At 32.8% G+C, this 27,203-nt stretch overlaps 13 protein-coding genes across 13 annotated transcripts; 5 read left to right on the plus strand and 8 right to left on the minus strand. All coding sequences in view use genetic code 12, as the record gives it.

Moving 5' to 3' along the window:
- Nucleotides 1–498: 498 nt before the first annotated feature.
- CTRG_02735 (uncharacterized protein) lies at nt 499–1,896 on the minus strand (the record flags this gene model as incomplete). The annotated part of the gene is made up of 1 exon (XM_002548392.1): nt 499–1,896. The coding sequence occupies one exon, from the start codon at nt 1,894–1,896 to the stop codon at nt 499–501; it is 1,398 nt and encodes a 465-aa protein (XP_002548438.1).
- A 669-nt stretch (nt 1,897–2,565) lies between these two features.
- Nucleotides 2,566–3,423, minus strand: CTRG_02736 (SDR family oxidoreductase; the record flags this gene model as incomplete). The annotated part of the gene is made up of 1 exon (XM_002548393.1): nt 2,566–3,423. One exon carries the CDS (start codon nt 3,421–3,423, stop codon nt 2,566–2,568), a length of 858 nt encoding a protein of 285 aa, XP_002548439.1.
- Nucleotides 3,424–3,905: 482 nt separating this feature from the next.
- CTRG_02737 (uncharacterized protein) lies at nt 3,906–5,324 on the plus strand (the record flags this gene model as incomplete). Its single annotated transcript, XM_002548394.1, has 1 exon — nt 3,906–5,324. One exon carries the CDS (start codon nt 3,906–3,908, stop codon nt 5,322–5,324), a length of 1,419 nt encoding a protein of 472 aa, XP_002548440.1.
- A 139-nt stretch (nt 5,325–5,463) lies between these two features.
- On the minus strand, nt 5,464–7,548 carry CTRG_02738 (ferric reductase family protein; the record flags this gene model as incomplete). The annotated part of the gene is made up of 1 exon (XM_002548395.1): nt 5,464–7,548. One exon carries the CDS (start codon nt 7,546–7,548, stop codon nt 5,464–5,466), a length of 2,085 nt encoding a protein of 694 aa, XP_002548441.1.
- Nucleotides 7,549–8,742: 1,194 nt separating this feature from the next.
- Nucleotides 8,743–9,702, plus strand: CTRG_02739 (uncharacterized protein; the record flags this gene model as incomplete). Its single annotated transcript, XM_002548396.1, has 1 exon — nt 8,743–9,702. The coding sequence occupies one exon, from the start codon at nt 8,743–8,745 to the stop codon at nt 9,700–9,702; it is 960 nt and encodes a 319-aa protein (XP_002548442.1).
- Nucleotides 9,703–9,832: 130 nt separating this feature from the next.
- Nucleotides 9,833–10,957, minus strand: GLE2 (RNA export factor; the record flags this gene model as incomplete). Its single annotated transcript, XM_002548397.1, has 1 exon — nt 9,833–10,957. One exon carries the CDS (start codon nt 10,955–10,957, stop codon nt 9,833–9,835), a length of 1,125 nt encoding a protein of 374 aa, XP_002548443.1.
- A 304-nt stretch (nt 10,958–11,261) lies between these two features.
- On the plus strand, nt 11,262–13,748 carry CTRG_02741 (uncharacterized protein; the record flags this gene model as incomplete). The annotated part of the gene is made up of 1 exon (XM_002548398.1): nt 11,262–13,748. The coding sequence occupies one exon, from the start codon at nt 11,262–11,264 to the stop codon at nt 13,746–13,748; it is 2,487 nt and encodes an 828-aa protein (XP_002548444.1).
- Nucleotides 13,749–13,898: 150 nt separating this feature from the next.
- On the minus strand, nt 13,899–14,588 carry CTRG_02742 (uncharacterized protein; the record flags this gene model as incomplete). The annotated part of the gene is made up of 1 exon (XM_002548399.1): nt 13,899–14,588. One exon carries the CDS (start codon nt 14,586–14,588, stop codon nt 13,899–13,901), a length of 690 nt encoding a protein of 229 aa, XP_002548445.1.
- An 811-nt stretch (nt 14,589–15,399) lies between these two features.
- Nucleotides 15,400–18,831, plus strand: CTRG_02743 (uncharacterized protein; the record flags this gene model as incomplete). The annotated part of the gene is made up of 1 exon (XM_002548400.1): nt 15,400–18,831. The coding sequence occupies one exon, from the start codon at nt 15,400–15,402 to the stop codon at nt 18,829–18,831; it is 3,432 nt and encodes a 1,143-aa protein (XP_002548446.1).
- Nucleotides 18,832–18,921: 90 nt separating this feature from the next.
- On the minus strand, nt 18,922–20,346 carry CTRG_02744 (aspartate/glutamate transporter; the record flags this gene model as incomplete). The annotated part of the gene is made up of 1 exon (XM_002548401.1): nt 18,922–20,346. One exon carries the CDS (start codon nt 20,344–20,346, stop codon nt 18,922–18,924), a length of 1,425 nt encoding a protein of 474 aa, XP_002548447.1.
- A 689-nt stretch (nt 20,347–21,035) lies between these two features.
- On the minus strand, nt 21,036–21,737 carry CTRG_02745 (phosphatidylinositol-binding protein; the record flags this gene model as incomplete). Its single annotated transcript, XM_002548402.1, has 1 exon — nt 21,036–21,737. One exon carries the CDS (start codon nt 21,735–21,737, stop codon nt 21,036–21,038), a length of 702 nt encoding a protein of 233 aa, XP_002548448.1.
- Nucleotides 21,738–23,734: 1,997 nt separating this feature from the next.
- CTRG_02746 (methionine aminopeptidase) lies at nt 23,735–25,033 on the minus strand (the record flags this gene model as incomplete). Its single annotated transcript, XM_002548403.1, has 1 exon — nt 23,735–25,033. The coding sequence occupies one exon, from the start codon at nt 25,031–25,033 to the stop codon at nt 23,735–23,737; it is 1,299 nt and encodes a 432-aa protein (XP_002548449.1).
- Nucleotides 25,034–25,759: 726 nt separating this feature from the next.
- Nucleotides 25,760–26,827, plus strand: CTRG_02747 (uncharacterized protein; the record flags this gene model as incomplete). The annotated part of the gene is made up of 1 exon (XM_002548404.1): nt 25,760–26,827. One exon carries the CDS (start codon nt 25,760–25,762, stop codon nt 26,825–26,827), a length of 1,068 nt encoding a protein of 355 aa, XP_002548450.1.
- Nucleotides 26,828–27,203: the final 376 nt, after the last annotated feature.

A 27,203-nucleotide genomic window follows, 5' to 3' on the forward strand; every position in this document is an offset into this window, starting at 1 on the left:
CCTGTTGATAATACATCCTTTGAACAACATCGACTGATCTTCTGGTATTGCCAGTTGCGAATATTTACTACAAAAAATTTCAACAAGATTTGACCGAAAAGTTAACCAGATTAAAACAGTTTTAGTAATTACACCAACAAGAATGCTGATATTTGAATGCTTTATGTTCCCAATATCTATATCTATTTAGATCATATTTTCACGCTGTATTCAAAATGGAGCAACCAACATGTCTTTCGCAAGGCAGCCAACTATTATTAACCAGTGGGCGACACTGTAACTGACCTTTGTGGTTGAGATAAAGTAACTCTCTTTCACAAACGACACCATATTATACTCGCACTAAAAGGCAGATGGTTCATAATTGCAAGTATTATCTACTTCGTGATTACACCGTAGCAGAGACATCTTTTATTCACTATCAATAATAACGACTTTATTTATCTATTCTAACATTTATATCAATCTATACACTCAACTAATCCGAATAGACCAACACTAAAGTTGACTAAGGATGGGAATTTTCCACTTGAGTCCTTCATTATCATATCGACAACGTCTTGGTTTTTCATTTTCTTGATCATCGTTCTTAGTATCTTTCCAATCAATAGTATAATCACCAAATCTATTAATGAATTGTCGTTGTTGATATATAGTAGTAAACTTGAAGTATCTTTTCTTGTAATTATTCAAATAGAAAAATCTTCCGTAGTTCAAGATCTTCCTATTATCATATAATATGTAATCTTGTAATGAACTGTTTGAGGAAGTGGATGATGTAGAAACAGAGGTACTCATGGCACTGGACGACAGTCCATTATTCCCATATTCCAATAAAAACTGTTTGTCGTATTTGTCTATGATGGAGAATGGATCTCCATTGCCATACATTTCTCTCCAACATTGAATGCTCAAATCATCTGAATATCCTCCATTCTGAACAAAATTTAATGCCTTGTATAAGTTTTTGAGTAGAATATTAATGAAATATTTATAATCATTTTCATTAACCAGATAATATAACAAATCATACTCGTTGAACAACATAGATGGTTGACTAATATCAATGTAGTACACTCTAAACCCACTCTTTAAATACAAGCCAATTTCTTCCATTACTACTTCAACTCTACGTAGTTTATTATGATGATTCCCTTGTTGAAGTTGGTCAGCAAGATGCTTTTCATTGGCGGAGAAAGGCTGTGGGATTTCAAAATTTCCAAGTTTCAAACAAACAAATTGGTTCTTGGGTAAAATTTCATTGATATTTGTTGGTGGATAGAATGTTTGTGTATTAGTAACTGTCTCACCCTTTTCATTGACATATTGATACTTGATTTCAAATTTAGTTGTGCCTAAACCTTGCCCATTCTTGATTGCCAATGCAATATTCAAATTGTAATTACCAGGAGCCAACCAACATATCTTCTTGAAGCTTAATAAATAAGTTCTGTTTATTTCAACATAATGATTAAATATATAATTAGAAGGTTCATCAATCTTGTAATCACAATACTCAGCATAAAGACGCTTATTCTTCAAAATTGAGTAAATATATTTCCATGAATCTTTAATATATTGACAATTTAACGGATTCACACCTATTGGGTAGCCTGATTCATTAATTATAACAGGTACATCATCCAATTTCAAACGTTTGGCAATTATTAGTCGTGCCTCTTTTCGGAAAACGTCCAATGATTTGATGTATGGTTTTAACCATGGTAAGATCTTGATGATAACGTTGATTGTATCTTCACCAAACACATTTATGATTTTATGATAATACAAGTCTTGATACAAAATATAGAAATGACTATTGACGAATTTTAAATTGGAATTTGGGACCATAAACAATAGTTTAATTTGAATTTCTAATGGCAATTTATCCAACATTGTTTCTAATCAATTTTTTTTTCATTCAGGGTTTTGCCTTTGGGGGTGGATTATTCAATAGGATGGATGGTTCGATGAGAGTGAATAAAACTGATGATTGTCTTTAAAGTACGTTGGTGGAAGACAGAACCAAAAGTAATGATAATAAAAAATTTGCAGATCAATGGATGATTTAAGATGTATGAATGTGTTTCTATCTCCTTGGAAGTATAAGTTTGTGTGTGGGAAGTATCCGTCGGTGGGTTTAATAAATCAGTGGAAGCAAAGACAATAATCGCTGCGCGGGGTTTTTGTATATTAGAAAAATTGGATTATTGCTGATCTGATAACAAACGTATATGATACTAGCAATAATGTAACCTCTACCAACTATTGGTGAACAAATTTTATGTTGAATATACTTAATATACAACAGGTTCCTCTTTCATCAAAACAAGAGTCGAATCGTCTCACGAATTAGAATAAAATACATCTCCTGCTATTATGTAAGTATGATGTAATAACAAAAAAAAATATAAAAACTCTGGCTGCTGTAAGCACACGACTTTCGGTGGAAAGGAATTATCAAACGTTTCTTTAATCATAAGCAGATAGTATACGCCAAATTACATAATCAAACCCTACACACAAATTCATACTAAACAAATACCATATTCCAAAAGTCAACTATTACTTTCTTCTTGCAATGGATTTGAATACAAGACTTTGTTTAAAGTAAAATTGCACCCATAACTCAATAAGCCATAATGGTAAAATCATACTAGCCCAATGAAGCATATTAGATCTAGCTCCATGATAAAGACGGAACCCAGGGTTCCATTTTTTTTCAATATCTTGACATACTTCTTGGGCATATTTCTCCGGAGTTATGTTTACTGTTCTACTCATTTTAGTAGACTTATTCAATGACTCCTTAAATCCATCAACGTCATATAATGACCCACTGGTTTCTGGTTCATTATTATCATCAAACAATGGAGTGTCGACTCCACCAGTTATAACACTATGTACACGGACACCAAAGGGTGCCATTTCTCCGTGTAACGTCAACGCATAAGCATCTAATGCAGCTTTTGTGGCAGAATATACACCAATCCAACTTAATGGAACTTGAACTGCAGATGAACTAGTGAACAATATAGTTCCTTGGGCTTTAATGACCAATGGTGCTAGTAATCTTGTTAAATTCATTTGTCCAATAGTATTTATTTGGAAAATCTTGTTTAACTCCGAGTCTTCAATTTCAATGACTGGACCAGTAACTGATACTCCTGCATTGTTATATAATACTTCTAACTGTCCACCAGTTATTTCTTCAACTTGTTTATAAACACGATTGATATCTTCTGGGTTGGATAAGTCCAAAGGAAGTGAGACTACATTATGATCTCTTTCCAAAACTTCTTGTTCGGGAATATCTGATTGTGGAGAGCAAGCAATTACTTTGAAATCATGTTTCGATAATTCAACAGTAAGTGCACGGCCAATACCAGATGAAGCACCTGTTACTAAAGCGAATTTTGTCATATTAATTGGAAAATGAGGTTTATGGAATAGAACAAAAAGATAAACTAATATGAAACTAGGGGTTATTTTACAAGTCAAGGGATATTAATTCTGGGGTAATTGAGAGTTTGTGCTGTTTTGCAATCCATGCAACTTGAAGTAGGAAGAAAAGATAACAAAAAAGATATACATACAATTGTTGACTAAGGAAAGTTCATACATGAACATACTTCATATAACATAAAGCATGTGCTTATTGTATCACTTATTTACTGATATCGCTGATATACCACCGAGTATAATAAGGATTCTGGAGGTGTACACCCGAATGCTAAAGATAAGCAAAACGCGCAACTACTGCGAAATTTCAATTTATTACTCATCGAAATAAAGATATAAATTATGCCCTTCCCTCGCTTGTTTCCTTTCCCCAGGTTTCTATATAATTTTTTTTAGTTTTGTTATTTGATAACATTTCCATTATATATTAATCAACTACTAAGATGTCCCCTACTGAAAGCATAGAAATGACAACTGTCACTGTCCGGCACCAAGTTAATGCCGAGCCGGAACCGGCATCCTCAGATTCGATAGAGTCCATTTCTCCAATCGCTACTATGAATCAATTATATGGAGAAGACAACCCAGATGACTACCCAGATGGAGGGTTTAAAGCCTATTCGGTAATTTTAGGATCTTTCTTAGGGTTGATTGTAAATTTAGGATTGATCAATTCTATTGGTGCAATTCAAGCTTATGTATCAACCCATCAATTACTGAATCTTCCAGAAACTTCAATTTCTTGGATTTTTTCCATTTATTTATCTTTAGCTTATGCTGGAGGATTGATTACCGGACCAATATTTGATAAACGAGGACCATTAGAAATATTAATTGTTGCTACTGGTTTTATTTTCCTTGGATTAATGGGTGCTGCACTGAGTCTGAAAATTTGGCAGTTTATTTTAAGTTTCATAAGTTTGGGTATTGGAAATGGATTAGGAATGACTCCATTGATTGGAGTTATTAGTCATTGGTTTTGTAAAAAAAGAGGAAATTGCACAGGATTAGCAACCAGTGGTGGATCTGTTGGTGGGTTGATTTTCCCTTTAATGTTGAGACATTCTTATACTACATATGGATATACTTGGGCTATTAGAATTTTAGCATTCACATGTTTAGGATGTATGGTTTGTGCAATCTTTTTAGTTAAGGAAAGATTTAGAAAAGATAAACAAGATGAACAAGAAAATGAAGATAGTGATGAAATTCAAGTTAAGAAATCAAAATTCCTGTTTAGTTTATTCATCAGCAAAATCCGATCAATGACTGTAAGTGATTTCAAGTATATTTATGTTATTCTTGGTGCATTCTTTGCCGAGTTGTCATTGGTTTTGTTGGTTACATATTTTGCATCATATGCTATTGCCCACGGAGTTTCAGAATCCACTTCATATTTATTGTTAACAGTATGGAATGCTACTGGTATATTGGGACGTTGGATCCCTGGTTTTACATCTGACATATACGGCAGATTCAATATTAACATTCTCATGTTGATCTCCTATTGTCTTTGTATATTTGTATTGTTGTATCCATTTGGATCAAGTTTAAAAGTTTTATATGCTTTCGCTGGTGTTGGCGGTTATTGCTCTGGTTCAATTTTAGGGTTATTACCTGCTTGTTTATCTCAAATCACCCCTGTTAATGAAATTGGTACTAAATATGGTATTTTAAATGCAATCTTGTCATTGGCTAATTTGTTTGGTATTCCTATTGCTGCCGCAATTATCAAAAATGGAACACCAAGAGAATATGATCATTTTGTAATACTAGTCGGATGTTTGGCTGTTGCTGGTACATTGTTCTGGTATTTCAGTAGAGTAGCAATTGTCGGGTTCAAGATGAATATTAAGGTATAGGTTAATGTACGAATAGGCTTATGTTTTATTCAATGGAGATCATGTGTGTATTGTTGGAAAAGGTTGCACTTATTACAAATGTCAAGATATACAAAACTGGTATATATTACAACAGTCTAGCAACCAACAAAACACCATTCTAAGCCCAGACTTGTAATTGGTCATAGAAATCAACTCTTTTATGGTCCAAATTACTGAGATTATGGCTCGTGAAATAACGAACTTCATCAACCATTGTTGGGTTTCCACAAGTAACAAAGGCGATTGAACCCTGAGATTCACGAATTTCATCAACAATCAAATCTTCAATTGATGGCCTTCCTTCATTAAACTGAATATGAGCCAATCTCAACTTGATGGATTCTTTGTCGTCGTCTTCACATTCCTTGTTGTCTAATTTTTTATCAACGTCACTACTAGTAGACACCTCTGAACGTGTAACATAAATGGTAGTCTGTATGCTAGTATCTTTCAACTGTTTAAGTTCATCATAGAACCAAATCAACGAGGAGTACTCTTTAACAATCCAAATCAATTTAATTATCTTCTTGGAGTTCGGCAGTACTTTTCTTGCCATGTATGTAGCTTCAGAATAAAGACCAGGGATACCATTTCCACCTGCAATATACACAGTCGTATCGGCTCCTCTAGCTGGTGTTGGATGGCCATATGGACCTTCAACGGCAACAGTAATAGAAGCAGTCCGACCTGGCTGTTTAGCCAAATATTTACACAACCCATGTGTCATACCTCCTTTGACTTTACAGAAAAGAATAATATTCTTACCATCTTGTGAATCAACAATTGTAAACGGATGTGATTGCCAGAAACAGGAAACACGGAAGAAAGAAATAAATATATAACCACCAGGAATAGAATACCAGTACCGTGGTTTAGAGATAACAACTTTAATAGTGTCGTTAGTCATCAAGGTAACTTTGGCTCTGGGGAATCCAAACCACAACAACCTAACAATTCTAATCAATCTATCAAAACACCAAGGTGCAATACTAGCATAACAGAACCAAACGTAACCAAGATCATCAACATGAATCCATGTACCAACAATATAAATGGCAACCATAACTATGTGAATGAACAAAAACATTTCATAGCAATTCCGTCTAAAGTAAAGTATTGTTTGAATCATTATCAATCCACTTGCAACTGTAGCAATAATTCCCCAGTAAAAATATGGTTCAGCTGCCCATTGACTATAATAATCACGATCCTCAATGGTGAATGCAACCGAGTGAAGAACAACTAATACAAACATTACTCTAGATATATGACGATGATAAGTCATAAACTGATTATAGGACATACCAGTTATCCATTGCATAAAGTTGTTTCTACCACCAAAAAGGAAAACCAATGGCATCATAACAATTGCAACTATCCCTGTACGATCGGCAACAACTCGAATTAGAAACTCATATTTGCTTTCAAATACCTCCAGCCCTTCAACATAGTGAATTTTAATACAATGAACTACAATAACATAAGCATAGAATCCAAGAATTACTAACGATTCGTATCTTGATGGTATCAAACAATCAAAGTATTTCAATAACGGCCACTGCTGTGCCTTTCTTTTTCTAAATGTTGCTGGCATGGAAACATATTCTCTCCACCAGGTTATGGGAGCAAATGTTAATCGATTAACCAACATAGGGAATAAAAATTTTGTCCAATTTACAACGCCTTCAATTATCATTACCAATAACCAATAACCCAAAGCACCTGCCCCGTAATAAAACGAATTATCAAAGTTGCCTAAATATTGATCATATGCACCTTTAGTCAATAGAATCATGGTTGTGTTAAGTTTAAGTGGGACATCAATGGGGACACTGAAATTAAAATTCGGTATATCACTTAATTCAACAGCATGTTCAAGGTAGTATTGGTAAGATTCATCAAACCAGTTCTTAGAAAGAGTCGTACCTCCATCAATGAAACAACTATCTTCGGCAGCTTTAATTACTTTAGTTGAATTTCTATTATGATAAGCCATACAACCAGCTAATGTTGCTAACCCATTCTGATTGGAACAAATACATGAATAGACACCCATTTTACTACAAAATTTAGCAGTAGTAAATGTCTGAAAAATACACGCCCAATATACTGTTGATTCTCCATAGATTTTGAATTTCATATTATGAGCAACTGAAAATGTTGCAAAAAAAGCAATGATAATAAAATGACTCAAACAAACCATTATATTTCTTTGAGTATTGTCAAGGGGTGGAGATAGGAAGAGAGAGAAGATTAGAAAGGGGGAATTCAAGTTAATACTTGTGGGAAAATGGTGATTTTATATACTTACAATATTAATCAAGATATAACCAGAGTTTTCAAATACCTCTAAAACTCAAATTCATGGTATAAACACCACATGCTAGAACAGTTTATTATTTACAGAAAATTTTCGGAATTTGGGAACTCAGAATGCCCCAGTAGAACCAATAACATGATTGCAAATGTGATTGCAAAATGAAATCGAGATTATAAGTTGCGCTCATGGTTATGAGTTCCCACATTTTGTCTGATATTATCTTAAACATATTTTACTAATAACAACAAAATCCCCCAACTACAAATTCATTAATTCACTTCCCGTTAAACAAACGATGTCAATTGGTTCCCGACAAAATTGCAAATTAGTTTGGGTTTAATTGCAAATTAAACTCTTGGCAAAGTAAAATTAAACTTGTTTTTAGTTAACCATATGGCAAAAACAATAAATAAAAGGAACCCCCAAAAAAACATTCTAGCCAATGGAAGGCATCCTGGTGGTTAGTTTCTTGTGTTTCTGCTAGGTTCATTTAACGCATTTACGGGATCAACGAAAAGTACGATTTTGATTCAATGCCACGGGAATAAGTCTACACTGCACTTCAGAGAAGTTACAGTTGAAAGAAACAGCAGAATCTGTATATTTCAATTTAGAATTAATAATACCTATAAAAGGACTAATGATGCACGTTCTTTTGTATTCGAAATCATGACGCAGCACATTTATAGGATGTAACCAAGGTACACTCGTAAAAACCGCAAAGCCTTTAGTTGAGATACCCTACCCCGGCTGGTAGTAGTAGATGTCTCGAACATACTGATAGTCAAAATATTAAGAGCAAAACAGTAAGAAATTACTGAGGTTTTTGACATATGTCTCAGATCAGACAATTTTCCATCATTACTATTATTATTATTATATCTTGACATAAATCCGCAGCCACGCCAAAAAAAAGTTCAAATTAAATTTCCGCGTAATGATTTGACATGGTGTTTATAGATAATAACCCGACCATTCCTTGTTTTCAAATTTTATTTTTAATTGTTCACTTTTTCTTTCCTTTCTTCCTTCCTTCCTTCCTTCAAACTGTTATCTTTATAAATCATTATCATAATCATGACATTTAAACCAAATCCATCATATATCAAAAGCAAAGAAGACGCTGAGATCTTTATTTCCACCTTTGATAACTTCTTATTAGATTGTGACGGAGTTATCTGGTTATCAGAAACATTGATTCCTGGAGTAGGTGATTTTCTTAATTATTTAGAAGAGAATAAGAAGAACTATGCCTTTGTCACTAATAATTCATCTAAATCAAGAGAATCCTATTTAAAGAAATTCCATGAATTAGGATTAAACATTCGACAAGAACAAATATACACCACGGGTTATTCGGCTGTTTTGGAGTTACAACGTTTAGGTATTAATCCAGGTAGTAAAGTTTGGGTATTAGGAGATGAAGGTATTGAAGAAGAATTAAGAATTGAAGGGTATTTCCCAATTGGTGGTAGTGATCCTGCTTTAAATGATGAATTTTATCCTAAACATCCATTGTTAACTGTTGATCCCGAAGTCAGAGCCGTAGTTGCTGGTTCAACAACTGCTTTCAATTTCCTTAGATGTGCTACTACGTTACAATATTTGATGCATGATAACAAGAGTTTACCATTTATTGGAACCAATGGGGATCGTAACTATCCAGGATCATATGGTTTAACATTACCTGCTGGTGGAGCATTAGTTGAACATCTATCCTTCTGTTCAGAAAGAAAATATACAAATGTTGGCAAACCTGATACTGTATTAGCAGAGACTATTTTACAAAATACTGGGTTTGATAGAATGACAACAGTTATGATTGGCGATACATTAACTTCAGATATTAAATTTGGTAACGATTCAAAGCTAGGCGGCGGGAATGGAACCATGTTGGTTTTATCTGGTGTTACTAGTTTTGACGATTTAAAGTCATTATTGGAAAGACCACATCATTTAGAAGAACACGAAGAAGCATTGGTTCCTAGATTTTTTGTTGATTCATTAACTAGATTGATTCAACTTTTGGTTGAATAGGGATTAGACTGGAGTATATATATATATATAGGTAGTTTGTTTCTTTTGGATTATAAATATATAGAGTTAGATACTATTTGTTGTTGCTCTCTATTATTGTCAAATTCTACTTACGCTATCATACACATTCTTACCTCTTGTTCTTTTGTTTGATTTCAACATCTTTAGTAGCATGTAATTTAATGATATTTGGATAATCTGGTCTGTTGCCCATGTACCCCAAAGACCAATCATAACTGACCGCATAAGCAAAAATAGTACCATTCTTGTTGAATGCAGTTGCAGATACAGTACCCGGCAATTCTGGGAAACTTTTCAATCTTTGTTTAGCATCTTTATCCCAGAAACAGAATGTACCATCAGATCCAGCTGTACTGAATGTACCATATATTGGATGGAATGAAATAGCATTGACTGAGAAAGCTTGTGATTCATTAGAACTTGAACTGGTAGTTCTTAATCCACCAGTTGAAGTGGAACTACCACCACCTTGTTTTCTATGACATTTGAATGAGAAACCAAATTTCTTTTGTTCATTTTCTGTGATGTATTGTATAGCACATCTACCTTCAATTGAACCAATAGCAAAACCATTTGCCTGTGGATAACATGAAACAACTCTGGTTTGCCATTTCAAAGGAGATTGCGAACTCTTGAAGATTTGTTGGGGGTTATTTAAATCAATTATACTAATATGACGATCTGCACATCCAACAACTAATAGTTTCTGTGAACTATCCATGGAGTAGACTCTTTCTGGTAAATTGATTGTGGAAACTGGCTGAGGTGATCTCATGTCCCAATATTTTAATGTTTTATCCCAGGATCCGGAGGCAACAACTTGTGTATTAGTAGGTCCACATTCAACATATCTAACTGATTTCACAGCAGAATCATGTTGACCAATTTGTTGTGCTTGTTGGGTTGCTAAATCGAATATTTTCACTTGGTTGTCTGCCCCACCAGAGATGATTTTTGTACCATCCAAAGACCAACGTGATGAGAAAACTGGAGCATTATGTTCATACATGGCTCTACCCATGTTGTTACCTGTATTTGAATCCACTTCATAAATTCTGACTTTTTTATCCCAACTTGCGACGGCTAATAAATCTTGTTGTGGTGAGAATGAAAGATCTTCAATTGAGTCTTCAGGAGGGTTGTTTATCGTTATATCATTCAATAGTTCTTGACCTGTAACTGCACTTGATGCTGAAGTAGTAGAAGTAGTTGCCGCACTTCCTAAGAATGACATGATTGGTAAATTGGGTGTATATAATTTATGACCTTGATGGAGGGAATACTTCTTGATATTGTTTTGAATTTTTTTTTTTTTTTTTTGTTCGCAGAATTTTTCTTCTTCGAATTTTTTTTTTTTCTGTTTGGATTTCCCAGCTGAGCTTTTGGAACAAAAACTTTGTTCGTCCACCACCACGGGTCGATGATGATGATAATCTTTTCTCTCTCTCTCTCTCTCCACCCACTCATCATTATCTAACTAAAAGATTAAGCCACACCACTTGTATCCACCAACAGACTCAAACATATATAGAAAAGCAATGGATGCGTTTGGTTCCCAGAATAGTACGAGAGAGTCATATGCTCTTGACTATACAATTGATGAAATACCAGTGTTGTCGTATAGAGGGAGCAGTCAATTAGAGACTTACCACAATGAAACAACTGATCTTACTTCTACAACTTATGAAGAAAACACATTCATAGATTGGCCCAAGGAATCCATAAAAATATCAAGAAACCACTCATTCTACCTAGCTAATAAATGGATAGTGGTAACACTTGCAGCAATTGTCTTGGGTTACATTGCAGCATTTATTGACTTTATCCAAGTAACTTTGAATGATTTAAAGAAAGGAATTTGTCTAAGCAAAGAAGATTCTTGGAGTTTGTTAAATCCTTATCTGTCTTGTCCTCTGGATGACTGGTATGATTGGGATAATTTTTTATTCAAAACAGATAATTTTATTACTAATATGTTTGTGAACTATCCTATTTATTGTATATTTGCCGTGGGGTTCTCATTAACTGCAGCATATTTGACATACAATAGAGTTTATTTGATTAGACAATCCGGTATCCCTGAAATCAAGTTAATCATTGCTGGATTTAACCTAAATATTAAAGAATATCTCAGTGCAACAACATTATACTACAAAATCATAGCATTGATATTTGTAGTTAGTTCTGGGTTGTGGTTAGGTAAAGAAGGTCCGTTAGTTCACGTATCGTGTTGTATCTTTAACATCATTTATGATCTTGCCACTAGTAAGGACAACAGTCGAAATGAAGCCATTCGAAGAGAATTGATTAGTGCTGCTACTGCCACAGGTATTTCTGTTGCATTTGACTCTCCAATTGGTGGAGTATTGTTTGTTTTGGAAAGTATGCCGAGTTTTTTCATGCCTACAAGGATTATGTGGAATTCGTTTGTTTCTGCTACCATAGCAGTTATTGCTGTCAGTGGGTTTAAAGTTTTCACTGATGGAAAGAATTTCAACGAAAAGGATTTGTTCCAAGTTAGTTTTGGTAATTTTAGTTGGTTGTTTATGGAGATTATTCCGTTTATATTGTTGGGAGTTTTAGGTGGATTATATGGTCATTATTTTATCAAGTTGAATTCAAAATTTTCCAGCATCCAATTTAGAAAGAATGTTAGAAACTATTTGAGTAATTTATTCAAAGTCGATGCAAAATATGGACCTATTTTGGAAATCTTAATTGTTGCATTTATCACAACTATATTAAATTTCCCATTAGAAATTTCCAAACTTCCTTTGACTGCATATTTGAATTTGTTGTTCAAAGACTGTCCAAAAGATGCTACGCCGTCATTAAACTCAACCAATTTCATGTGTTCTTCATCAAATGATTTCACTTTAGTTAAATTGTTGTATATTGTAACAGAAGGATTCTTATTAACTTCTTATACATTTGGTGTTGACTTGCCCGGAGGTATTTTAATGCCAAGTTTGGTTTTGGGTGCTACTACAGGTAGATTTGTGGGTATTTTATCACAGATTCTCCAACTGAAATTCAACTGGGAAAGTTTAGCAACATGTACTGAACAATCATGTGTTGTTTCCCCAAGTTCCTATGCAGTTATCGGAGCTGCTTCTTTCATGACAGGTATAACTAAATTAACCATGTGTGTTGTTGTTATCATGTTTGAAATGACCGGTGCAGTTACATATGTCTTACCCATTATGTGTGGTGTTATGACTTCCAAATTTGTCAATGATTGGTTATGTCCTAATAATATATATGATACTTGGTTACAGAATAATTTTAACCAGAAAGATGATGATTACGATTTGCAACAATCTCAGAATTTGGTTAATCATGGAAAAGGTACTGGGTTGATATCATTCCTGAATTCTACAAGTACTATCAAGACTAAGTTACCTGACATTTCTGTCAAATCATTGATGGTGCCATTAAATCAAGTCAAGTGTCTTTGTTTAATCCCAGAAAATGGTGATTACACATTGCTGAATTTAACTAGTTTTATCAACGATGACTGTCATGAGGGGTACCCGATGATTATAAACTACTCAAACCCTGTATATCTCGGATATGTTCCAAAATTGCACCTTCTATCGAAATTATCCAATTTAGATGATTCAACTACTCCAATTTCATTCCAAGTTGAAAATCTTCCTACATCTGCATTATCCATCCAACTACACTATGAGCGTAAATTGAATGATTTTATTCATTTAGATATAATCCCAACACGATCTCCATTTAAATTCAATGAGGATACACCAGGATTATTGATTATTGAAGCATTTGAAAAACTTAACTTGAACAAGCTTGTGATTTTCAAAGACGATGGAATTATGTGTGGGTTCATTGATCGATTTATCTTGACAAACTTGGTCAATGATAAATTCGAAGGGTTGGTTAATGAGTTTAACGATTTTGAAGCAATTAATGAATATGATCTAGAGACAGGTTTACTGAATGAGATGTTGAGCACGGGTGATTTGAGAATTAATAGAAAATCAATTGAATTGATTACATAGATAGTTTTATTTTCTGTAATACACATCTACTCATTTATTTATAAACTCACTACACAAATATTGGTTAAAATTTAACCACATACAAAAAATTCAAACATCAAACTACAAAGTGACTTGTTATAGTTAAGTACCAACAGAAACTTAAGCTTTTTATTCATCATCCTCTTCACCAGCACTAGAATAAACATCACCTGTATCTTCAATATATGGATTTTCAACTTCCTTTACACTTTGATCTTCTTCACCAAGACGTCTGAGGATTTCTTCTCTGATTTTATCATCTTGATGGTTTAACAATTTCCAAGCGGCTCTTCTAATTTCAAATGCTCCACCCATTTGCATGACTTTACTTTGAACTGTACTTTCATCATCATCTGGATTGATTTTTAATTTACCTTCAGCTAATTGAGACTTGGTTTTTCTCTTTGGTTTTTCTCTTTGCATGACAAATTCAGTAGGAGCACGCTTCTTTTTCTTTGGTTTTGCAGCTGCTTCATCTTGTTTAGATTTTTTATTTTTTGATCCTTTAGGTTGATTAAATTTAGTTTCTTCTTTCCAATTTTGTAATTCATCCATATCACCTTCCAATAAAATTGAAATAATAGAACGTCTAGATCTTTTAAGTGCAAATCTTTTAAATTTCTTCATAAAAGCTTCATACCAAACACGACCAACAGCAAATTCTGGATTTCTTTTACGGCCAAGACGACAAGCAAGTGCTATAACTTCATGTTTAGTAATACCCCAACCATTATCAATTCTTAAATCAATAAATTCAGCAATACAATCTTCTTCTTCTGCATATAAATTTTCAGTTTCTAAAATTTTGTTCATATCCATTGATGGATGAAAATAGCAATACAGTCGTTGCAGTTTTATTTCGCGCTAGTTTGAGCATAATTTTCAGATCAGTGAGTCAAAATTATTCGCACTATTTGCAAAGAAAAGTTCATATTAAGGCGGTCAATATTTTTGATACTAGTGCGCAAAAAATGTTCATATTACATGACCTCTATTTGTTCATACTGAAAATGTATGATATATGGTATGAACAAAAAAGGGCAGCTAGTTTGAAAGTATTATTTCCGCTGGTGTGAACATTTTGACTCCATTTACTATGAACAATTAATCTCCCTTACTATAAATTAAATTGTCGCACTAGTATTAATAATTTCTTTGAACTTGGTACGAACTGAAAGTAGAAACACTGTATCTATTTTTACGTAAATCCCCAGTTTTATAAGCATGATTAGCTGTGAATCTCTTCATTGAACTGGCAAATCTAGTGGACTCATTACCAGCAGGAACTATAGCAGTAGTCATGGTATATTTATCTTGACGTTTGACTTATTTTGACCAAAAGAAAGAATCTATTTGTTTATGGTTTTTTTGGTTCAAAATTTTTTGTTTTGATTCAATATTTATATAAACACGCCCGCAAAAAAAAAATTGTTAATGAAGACGCGAAATTTTTATTTTGAACCGGGGGAACGACCCTGGCTGTGTGTAGGATATTGGGTTTGTGGACACGACTTTCTTGATTTTGTTGATGCCGCGACGCCATGAAATCAAAACAAAGCAATATAACCACCAAGGGGGAGTGTAATAGAAGTAATTAGTACTTAGAGGGAAGAGGTCTACATAGTTAAAAATGGCCAAGAGTATATTAAAGGATAATCACACACAACCAATTGAGGGTAGTTCTCAGTTTGTTCAATTACGATCTCAATCACAAACGCAGAGTATAACCCAAACAAATAGAAGAGTATCATTTGCAAGAGAAGTAACGTTGCATAAGATTGATTATATTCAGAATCCAAATAATAAACGACGTAAGACTATTGCTGGCGATGAAATACAGTCTAGTCAAGAAAGACGTCTATCACTCGGTGAGATATCCAAGGGATCATTTCTGGATACAGATGGTGGTAGTAATAGTGAAGATGAAGGAGGAACAAGAATGATCAGTGATAGCTCTGAAGAAGAGGAAGAAGAAGCAGAACATAGAAACATTGAAGCTGTTGGAGATATTGTTGATGATAGTGATGATGAAGGAGTTAATCATGTACAAGAAGATGTGGAATCAGAAGATGATAAAACTATGGATTTAACTGATACCTTGAAAGAAGCTAGAGAGACCATGAGAAGAATGGAAAAGGATCAAGATGATGAGCAAACTATGGAACTAACTGGAACTATTCCTAGACAAGCAGCCGCTAGTACAGAGAAGGTAGGAGTTGGTTTTCAAATTTTTGATGTACCCGCTGGAACTGATCAAGTTATTGATGAAGGTGATTCAGATGATAGTATCAAGTTCATCAAACAATCAATATTAGCGGAACCAGCCAATTGGGTTTCTGATCCGGTACTTAAATCTGAACCAGTTGCAGAGAAGAATGTTCCTGATAGTCAAGATGGCGACAATGAAGATGATACTCAACCAATGGAGTTGACACAGACATTACCTAAAACGGTGAGTAATACCATTGAAAAACCAGTACTAAAAGATATAACTGAAGAAGAACATAGTCATTCTGATTCAGAAATTGATGAGATGGCTGATGAATTAGAAAATGACATGCGAGATATTGAAAATGATGGAAATCCAGACATAGAAGAGTCAGGAGATAAAGTTGCTATTGAAGAAGGAGATGGTCTTGAAAGTCAACTGTTTCATCATAATGATCTTTCCGAGCATATGGACTTGACATTGGTGGATGTGAAGAAAATAAATCTTGATGAACCGACCAATTATACTGATGACAATGAGATTTCTATGGCTATGGATTTGACTATTATTCAACCAAGGAGGGAGTTGTTACGAGAATCCGCTACTGGTACAGCTCTTACTACTGTCAAGGAATCAAATGAAGAAAGTATGTCTAAAGTTGATAATGTTGAAAGTATATCCAATCAAGAAGAACATGACTCGTCACTGGATGCAGATGAAGAAGGTTCAATGGAATTAACACAATCTGTTCCGAATTATGTTCAAAAATCACAAACAGAGGATCATGAAGAAGAAGAAGAAGGTGATCATGAAGATGATGATGATGAAATGCAATTGACGACAGCATTTCCAAAGAAAGTTGATGTACCAGTTGAAAATATACCAGAGAATAGCCAGCCAATGGATTTAACACAAACCACACCAAAAACAGTTACTGAAGCTGATTTTGAGACTAATGATGAAGGGCAAGAGGAGGAAGAAGAAGAACCAATGGAATTAACTCAAGCAATTCCAAAGCAAGTTAACGAATCTGTGGCTCTACAGCAGCCAACAGCGGCTGAAACTGGTAGTTTTGAACAAGCTAGTGGTGTTGACAAAAAGGTACAAGAAGATGAAAAAGAAGGTGCTACTAATATCCTAGAGCAAAAGGAAGATGATCAGGAAATACCGATGGATCTTACTCAACCATTACATATAAGGATTGTACCACCAAGTGAAAACCCAAATTCTATGAAACAAGTAAGTCAAACTGATGAAGAAGAGTCAACGATGGAACTTACCACTTCTAGAGTTCAAATTGACAAGGAACATCCTGTAGATGAGGTTATGTCATCACAGAATGAACAATTTGTCAAATCAGACAATTCCATTGAACCATCACAAGCTATGGATATTTCTCAAAACTCAATCACAGAAGATACATCTCATATTGAACAAGTAGTCACAACTACCATACCACTCGCAGAAATCACCCAGGATGAAGATGATCAAATACAAGAAGAAGGAGATTATTATGAGGATGAAGAAGATGCCAATTATGTACCAGTTACTTTATCCGACTTTTTCAATGATATTGGAGTGCAATTTTATGACGATTTAGAATTGGATATTACTAGTATTACTCGATCAAGTATGACTGGAACAACAGAAGTACCTACTATGGAGGACTATATTAAATCTCGACCACAATTAGGATTATTAGAATTATATGAATTTTGTTGTCAAGAGTTGAACAAGAATATCATTAATGGTCGAGAAATTTATGGAGATTTCGAGAAAAACATCGAAATCAATAACCCTGCATTGTTTAAGAAATATTACAAATTGGATGAAAAGGATAAGTTGTTGACTAATATTAAACTTCAGTTGATACGTGATTACGCTAGATTACAAAGTAAAAAAACTTGGTATAGTTGGAGAAGTCAATTAATTGAAAGTTTGATTAGTCAATTAGATGTTGATATTGAAAACATGGAATCAGACAAGAAAAGGCTAACATCAGCCATTGAACAAGTCAATGAAATGTATGATATGGCTAGACAGAACTTGATTCAATTACAAAAGAAATTCAATGAATTGATAAGTTCACCAACCGAAGGAGATAGTGTACCTGTGGCCGAATTGAGGAAATTAAAGGATGAAGTATCTCGAGCCAAACAAGATATTCTTAACTTCAATATTGATAGAACTGAAAAAGAAGAAGAATTGAGTGACGTCAAGGGATCATGGAATACCAGTATTGATCTGAAATCAGAACTACAATCAAATTTACAAGAATTACAAACTTTTCAAGAAGTAGATAATCAAGAATTGAGAAACATATTTGAAAAATATAAAACTATTCAAGAATTATCTGAATTAACTCATGATGGTTCTAAAATTACATTTATGTTTGATAAATCATTATTGGTTGAATTTGATTTTGCTTATAATAATATTAATTATACCATAGAAGCCAATAATTTCAAAAATCAAATATTAATGCAATCAGCTGTAAATTTCCCAATAAATCCAAATGATAAAATAACTGACCAATTTAAGAAATTTTCACAATTTTGGTCATGTTTGAAAAAAATTGATTTTGATTTATATTATGCAAATTTGAAATATCCAATTGAAATATCAATTACTGATGATTCAATTGAATTGGTTATTAATTATTATAATTTCACTGATGGTTATGAATTACAATTATTAGGGAATTTAAAAATCAATGATCTTTTAACTTATCAACAATCAATTAAGTTTCAAGGGAAATCAAAACGAAAGAATATTCATGAAAATTTCAGAAATCAACTAATAAAAGATCTTGATATTTTCCCAACATTACATTCTTTACAATTAGTTCAATAAAATTATATACATTTTTTATATTTAATAATTTTATTTTCTAAATTCTTTATTTATTTAGTTAATATTACCCTATTATTGTACGTAAAATCTCTAATGAGTTGCACCCAAGAAGATAGTTGCACTTAAACATACAATCATGACTAAAACACCCCAAATTGCTAAAACCAATCCACCATATTTACAAAACTTCTCTAAAGTATCCAAAGAAGTGGCACCATTTATTGGTTTGATTAATAAATAACCAAATAAACCTGGTAATATGAATGAAATTGAAGTTGAACCAGTAGATCCAACAAATGCCAACACATGAGCTAATGATTTAACACTGATGGCAACAAGATAAGAAGCAATTACAATAACAGTAGTTATAATATAAAATTTTTTAGTAGTTAATGGAACAATAATCGGATCATGACCATCTGTATCTTGAGCACCTTCCATTGGAGTAGTTGAAATAAATGATTCATCTTGAACACTTGAAGTTTCTCCAATGCTTTGTAAACTTTCAATATCTGAACTTAAACTTGTATAACCTTGACGACTAACTTCAACAGATCTCATTTTTGAATCTTGAACACCATGGGTTAAGAAATGAAGAACATGATTAATTGATCCTCTACATGGATGACATTGTAATGGGAATGATAAACTAACCATAATAACAATACATAATCTTCCGATTAATGAAGAAATGGAATTCTTAGGATACATGGTGATAATGTTGGCATTGACGGAATTTCCAAATGTTAAGTAACCAAAAATACCAACTACCAAGTATGATATACAAGCAGTAGTGATTGAATTACGAATGATTAAATTGGATTGTCTAGTTTGTGATCCATCTTTATCACTTGGTTTAAGTTCATTAATAATGGCAAACATATTTTGATGACAAGTATAAGCAAAGACAAAAATTGGAAATGAACTTAAAGTAGATTTAATTGAAATTGGACCAATATAATCAATAACTTTATCTTCAACTGGTACATCTTTAACGAAAAAATGAACAATAACTAAGCAAATCAAATAAACCACTGAAAATAATGCTAAAATACTGGTATATTTCAAAGAATCCAATTTTTTCAAATATGACAATGGTGTAACAATGACAACCATAAATATAGTAATCCAAAAATTTCTAGCCATGAAAATCAGATCAGGTTTAACATTAATACTTTCCATAATCTTTGGCATTAAATCTCCAATAACAACAAGATAACTTACTCCAACACCAAAACATTTAATGGATATAGCACTATCAAATAAAATACTTAAATTAGGATATGTCAATTGTGCCAAACTAAAATATGATACTGCTCCTCTTTGATCAGTATATTTGGCTACTTTATTTTGTAAATATAATCCCATTGATGAAGTCAATGATGACCAAACAATTAATATGCATCCTAATAATAAACCATTAGATTTCAATCCATATGGCATAGCAAGGATCCCTGCTCCTATAATTGTGTTTAATAAATTAATAGTACCTGATTTAATTGTAGCTCTACCCATGATTTCAAATTCTTGTATAACTGGCTATGTAGTAGATAAATACTAATAAAAGTAAATTCTGTTTTTTTTTTGTTTTGGTAAATTTCAAAGATTGCAAACGATAGGATAATTTTGTAATATGAATAGGTTTAAACAGGTTGTGAAATATCTGTTGGTTCCATATAAAGTTAATCTGGTTTTTAACAATTCAGGTTGATTCAATTATCTTTGACTGTGTTTGATGATCAACAAACTCAATTTCAATTTCGGTGTGATTTATTGAAAGCAACAAAAAAAAAAAAAAAATTAAAATCCGAGGTCGTGTGAATGACACAACAAAAATTTCGTGCCTTACACAAACTAGTATCAAAGAGATCAATATCAACAATTTATCAAATACCTACAACGATTCAATCGAATTAACAACAATAATACTAATAATAATAATAATAATAATAATAATAATAATAATAATAACAGTAAGTAAATTATATATATAAAAACCAGAGAAGAAAAGAAAAAAAAAAAAAGAACTGTGTATCAAAAAATTTTGTTATTAATTTTGGGATGAATATATTTCTCTCTCCACAAATCAGTCACTTCAATTTTTATTAACAAAGACTATTCATCATCAAAAAAACGACATCATCTTGTTTGTTTGTTTGTTTGCTTGCTTGCTTCAATTTAGTGTATTTAGACAATTATCCTGTTTAAAATACTAACCAACCAAGGAGGAAAGCAATGAGTACTAAAACTAAAGCAACTGGCAAGGAAACACCATTAACTTCATCACTGCTAGAAACCAAGTTAGAAACACTATTTCTAGAAGCAGCCTTTTCATTTTGATCCAATTTAGTAGACAAAGTTTGGACTTGTCTAGCCAAAGCTTCCAATTCACGTTGAACTTCTGGGGATGGTTGGGAAGCAGCTTGAGCAGCACCAGCACCAGCACCATAGCCAGCACCTTGGTAACCACTTTGTTGATATTGTTGTTGTTGAGGTGGTTGTTGTTGTTGTTGGTAACCACCTTGTTGGAATTGTTGTTGTGGTGGTTGCTGTTGTTGTTGTTGTTGAGGATAACCATTAATTGAAGAAGTATCAAAAGATCTGTTAGCACCTTGGTTAAATGAGCTATCGCCATTGTGTTGTTGGTTGTATCCAACAGCAGCGGCTCCAGCAGCGGCAGCACCTACAGCAGCACCGCCAACACCAGCACCAACATTAGAATGGCTTTGTTGTTGAGGAATTGATTGTTGAGATGGTTGTTGGTTGTATTGAGGTTGTTGTTGAACAGGAGATTGCTGCACTGGAGCTTGTTGTTGTTGAACGGAAGCTTGGCTAACATTAGCATTGTTGGTATCTGGCTTATCTGGACCAATAACGTAGTTAACTCTCAATTTCTTGGAAACCATTTGTGATTTGTTTTGAGCTTCTAATTGAGACCAAGAATCACCGACTTTAGCTGGATCAATGACATTTGGAGCTGGCAAAGAAACTAACAAGAATTTATCTTTACACTTGTAGTCTGCTGGTAATGGTTGTGAAAAACCTTGCAAAATAATAGAAATTTGGACGGAATCACCAGGTTGGACAATACTAGCATTTGGTCTAACACAATATAATTTTGGAGCTGTGGTCTTGACTTTGAAAGCCAAAGGTGTGTTTGTTGGGTTAGATAAAGTCAAATATTCAGTGGTTTGTTTGGTAAAAGAACCTAGAATGAATGTTAGTATTTACTTGTACTTCAAAAAAAAAGAAGAAGAATGCCATACCGTGAGGCACTGTTGCAATATTTAAGAAAAAAAAAAATTATCAAACTAGTCATAACTCGGTTACATAGGGTAAACCAATACTTGAATAATAACCACTTGATAATACCATGTCCAATCTCTTACTCTTTAGTTCATTAGTTAAACATTGTTGATCGATGTGTAAAAAAAATTTGAAGTACATTATTAATTGGGAGATCAAGATTCTACCCCCTTTTAACTACTTTTTTTTCTCTCTAATATTGCTTTGATTCCAATCACGTTCAGTTTAGTGAATCAATTGGAGATAGTGACGAATAATACATACCAGTGAACTCTAAAACGCTTGGTGAAACTTCCATTGTCTATAATCTGTAATTGACTTGCAAATCAAACGGGATTGTTGATGTTATGATGATAAAAGAAAGAAGAAAAAAATTATATGATGTAAATTTTTGATATGAAATTTTTCTGTTGTCTTTTTTTTTCTCTGTCTTCGTTTGGTTTTGTTGATTGAAGAGGAAGGGGAAAAAAATGCTGTGCGTGTGAAAAATGCGTGAGCTTGTTTGTTTGGTTGTCTGTCTCGTTGCTGCCACTGGATTTCAGTTGGAAGTATAGTCAAACTTAGTGTTGTTACAATGAATGGATTTGTTGTAAGATCAAGTATTACGGTGGAGAAGTGCAATAGGTTGATCGAAAGTGAATGCTGTGAATGATATACCTTTTGGTTAAACTATAAGAACAAAGTTATAACAATAGTTTCTAATAGGATAGGAATTGATAACCAACAAAAAAGTATTTCCTCCCAATGAAAAATAACTTCATGTCGAGGGGTATTTATAGTATGAACTACGATATTAGAGAGTTTAAATTGATTAGAAGTATAATAGCACGATCCTATAACTCAATGTGGTAATTTTTTTTTTCAGTGGTGGTGGTGTATGAGTATTTGTTTTAGTATAAAATTGACACATGAAATTTTTATGAAACTTATTGTTGGATTATCCACATTGACTACTACTCCACTTTGCTTGACATTGCTATAGATACAGAAAGATCTACACGCAAATTTACACATGAGGATAAAAAGTAATCCCATATGTTGGGCAATCCAATCATCGTAATTATCGCTAACAACCACCACTACGACCAACTCTCGGGAATGAGGACCATTGAAATTATTCGCCTGTCTATTCGAACGAGAGAAATTCTCTTTTATTACAACGAGGCAAAGTAATCATGATAATACGAGTAATTAAATGACTATCCCGAAATAGTCATTGATAATTCGTTCAACTGTAAGAAAGATAACTTTAGATTTATGGTTATATAGTAAATCCTCTTCTTCTTCTTCGTTGCTGTTGTCAATCACATGACCTCGGTACTATCAGGCAGCCAACCCTAAAACTGAAAAATTACTTAATTGAGAAATCCAGGGAAAAAAAAAAGGGGAGTACTTGCAACAATAAGAGAAATCGCACAAAGTACACGACATCTTGACATATTATTTGAATATCAAATCTTAATTAAGGCTATCAGCCAAAAACGACTTCACACAAATTTCATATCACTACTGCAAGACACGGAATTTAGAATAGATCTTATTGCAAAAAAAGACTATCACAGACAGACACACAACTATAAAATCTACACATGCACAACTAATAGTCATCACCTTTTGTAACAACTTCTTTTTTATGTGGATGCAACAAAATAGTGTGTTCATATTGAGCAGTATAACTTCCTCTCTTGTCAACAATTGGTGGATATTCTTCAACAATTCCATGTCTAACCAATTGATTCAATGCAAACAAATATTTTTCTTCACCAGCTCTTTCCAAATATCTACGACACCATGGTAAAGTACCGAAATTATCTTTAATGTTTTGTAACAATTGCTTTGATCTTTCTGATGGAGCTTTCAAATGTTCAACACCAGTGTTCATGGCATAATGTGAGCATTCACCTTCTGGCAAAACATAACCATTACCAGTAGAACCAAAAGTTTCGATAGCAAAAGTTTCACCTTCTTCCATTTTAGTCATATCACCGTTGGCAACAATAGGAACAGTTTTACCGGAATGAATAACATAATCACCAATATTATGACCATTCAAATTTTTAATACATTTAATTGGTAAAATCTTACCATTTTCTTCCATTTCATAAGATTCCATAACTTCTTGAATAGCTTCACCAATATCGTTTAATCTAACATCAATACCGGCTTCTTTAATACCAGTATAAGTGGCTTCTCTAACAGCTTCCATAATTTTATCATATTTACCTTCTTCATTAAAAGTCATGGTAAATGCAGAATCACAAATACGTCCATTAACATGGACACCAATATCAACCTTCATAATGTCATCTTTATTTAATACTAATTTATCACCAGTATTTGGAGTATAATGAGCAGCAACATGATTTAATGATAAACCAGTTGGAAAACCAATACCTGCTTTTAAAGTATGATCAGCAGCAGCATAATTTCGAACAGAATCTTCAATTAAATCAGCAATTTCAATCATTGACATACCTGGTTTAATACTACTTTGTGCTTTATGACGAACTCTTCTATGAATTTCAGCACCTTTTCTAAAATCTTCCCATTTATTATTTTCTTGTCTATCTAAATAACGTTTCTCTTCTGATGTAGTACGATATGAATTGATTTCTAATGGGTATTCCATCCATTGACCTTCTGGGAAAACACCATCTGGATAAGATGAATCAATAGAAACTATCTTTTTCTTTTTCTTTTTATTATTCTTCTTTTTCTTCTTTTTCTTATCACCTGTTGATGATAATTGTGTAGTAGAAGATTCATCTACTTCATCATCTTCATTATCTGATTCTTGTTTGCCATTGTTTGGAATTGTAGTTGATGATTCGGTTGAGTCGATTTTCAAATCATTGATTTGTCCCTCAACTGTCTTTGTGTCTACTGATGCAGTCATGGTAATATTGTTGTCTTCTTGTTGAATCTAAAATCAATTGAAAGATCTAACGGGATATTATAGAAAAGTTCTATTTTTTTTTTTTTGATTTTTTTTTTTCATTGTGGTTCTTTTAAAATCAAAATTTCTTTTTTGGCAGATGATGATGAGTTGCACGACATGCACACGACAATGTCGCAAAGGGTTCAAGATATAAAAGTTGATAGTTGATAATACTTGTTGACTAGTAGGTTATTGGGTCTGGTAAATGGAAGGTATAAAAATGATAAGTAGTATGTGATTATAATGATGTGTTGGAAGCCCTCCGTTAGTTTCTAGAATCTTCTGTTCTCCACTCATATCCACCACTCTTTAATCACCAGGTGTAAATTCATTCAATAGTATTTACCAATCCTTACTTGTATCCCTTGCCTGCTTTATATACTTTCTAAGTCTGACCAGGCTCACGTGATAATACAATAACTGTTAACAGATCTTGAACTTGTAGTAAGCTTTAAAAAAATGGGAAACTATAAATTTCACAGTAACTTTTTTTTGCAGCCGTTTTAGGGAAATTGGAAGATCTTTAAAGAAAGAATTATTAACAGATAATCCTTCGAAGTCATTTTCTAAAAATAAAATACACCATCCATTCTCCTCCTCCCCCCTATATATTCTTCTTCTGGAAAGCCATTACTATCATCTAATGTGTCATTATTGTTATTAACCAGCACCACTAAACGAGTAATGTTTTTGATAAAGAAACTAAAGAATAAATCCCAAAAATCATCAACGGATCAATCATTGTCTCCATTTATTGAATATATTCTTGAAACAGATATTAATGAAATTCGGTTTAAAAATGTATTAATTACTAAATTTTTATTTCGATTTCCAAATGAAATTATACTTGAATTATTATCATTTGTACCTGATTTTTATTTAGTACTTTTCTTTCTGATTAATATTTCAAAAATTCGATTTTTAGAAGATGAATTATTTATACCTGGTACAAGAATTATTTATATTGATTGGTTTCCAAACAATTTAGATGAAACTAGATTAAATTTTAAAATTTTTGAAGAATTGATTATTTCAAAAAAGATTAATATTAGATTTTTAGAAATTTTTCAATTTAGTTGTATTGAATTAAATAAAGATGATTGGCAAATTCCATTATTTTTATTTCCATTTATTGTTCGGTATAAAAATCAAAATAAAACTAAAGCTGATATTGATGATTGGAATAGAATTCCAAAATTGAATGATTTACAGGAGGATTTCTTATTAAATCAATATTCAATAATAATTAAAGAATATAAACGTAAAATTCATGATTTTAATAAATGTCAAGATGATGCTCAACAAGATTTTTTTAAAAGAATTAAAAATACAAATTTTCAATTTACTATTAAAAGTATGGAACAAAATTCATGTTTTAAAAATTATCAATTTTCAAGATTACATTTGAAAACTTATTATTTATATCGAGGTTCAAGAAGTTTAAATAATTTATTTAATTTTAAAAAATTGACTAAATTGACTATAGATTTTTTATATCCTGGTTATCGTATACCAAATTGGAAAAAAATTGTTTCAAAATTGGTTGCTTTGAAATATTTCACATTAAATATAGGTAAACTTCATTCAGATGACATTCAATTGATTTTACAAATAAAAACATTGGTTGAATTTAATTTTAAAACTTATTTTAATTGGAGAGTTGAATATTGGAAAAAGATTGTTGATACTCATCGAGCAAAGTTGGGTAAAGATTGTCCAAAAATCTCCATGAAGTTTGTCAATCCTCCTTAATAGTATAATGAGTGATTACATATATATATATATATAAGATTAAACTAATAATTTACGTGGATATATATTGTCAATTGTTGACCACAAATAAATTGGGTGCAAATTATACCACTACCACCACCACCACCACCACCACCGAACTGTGGCGAGTATTAGACGCGAGACGCGTATAAAATTCAATCACTTCCGTCGTCGTCAAGTAAGCCCTAGCACGAACTCATCCGCGTGACATCGTGGTTCATAATTTTTTTGCTGTGTCAATGAATCACGATGCGAGCAAAGAATTAAAAAAAAAATAACAACCAACGACAATAAATAGGAAACAACAGCTACAACAACCCATTACTCATCATTCACCAGTGTTAATTCCAGTTTG

This window comes from Candida tropicalis (assembly GCF_000006335.3).
Source record: "Candida tropicalis MYA-3404 genomic scaffold supercont3.3, whole genome shotgun sequence".
Taxonomy (NCBI): Eukaryota; Fungi; Ascomycota; class Pichiomycetes; order Serinales; family Debaryomycetaceae; genus Candida; species Candida tropicalis.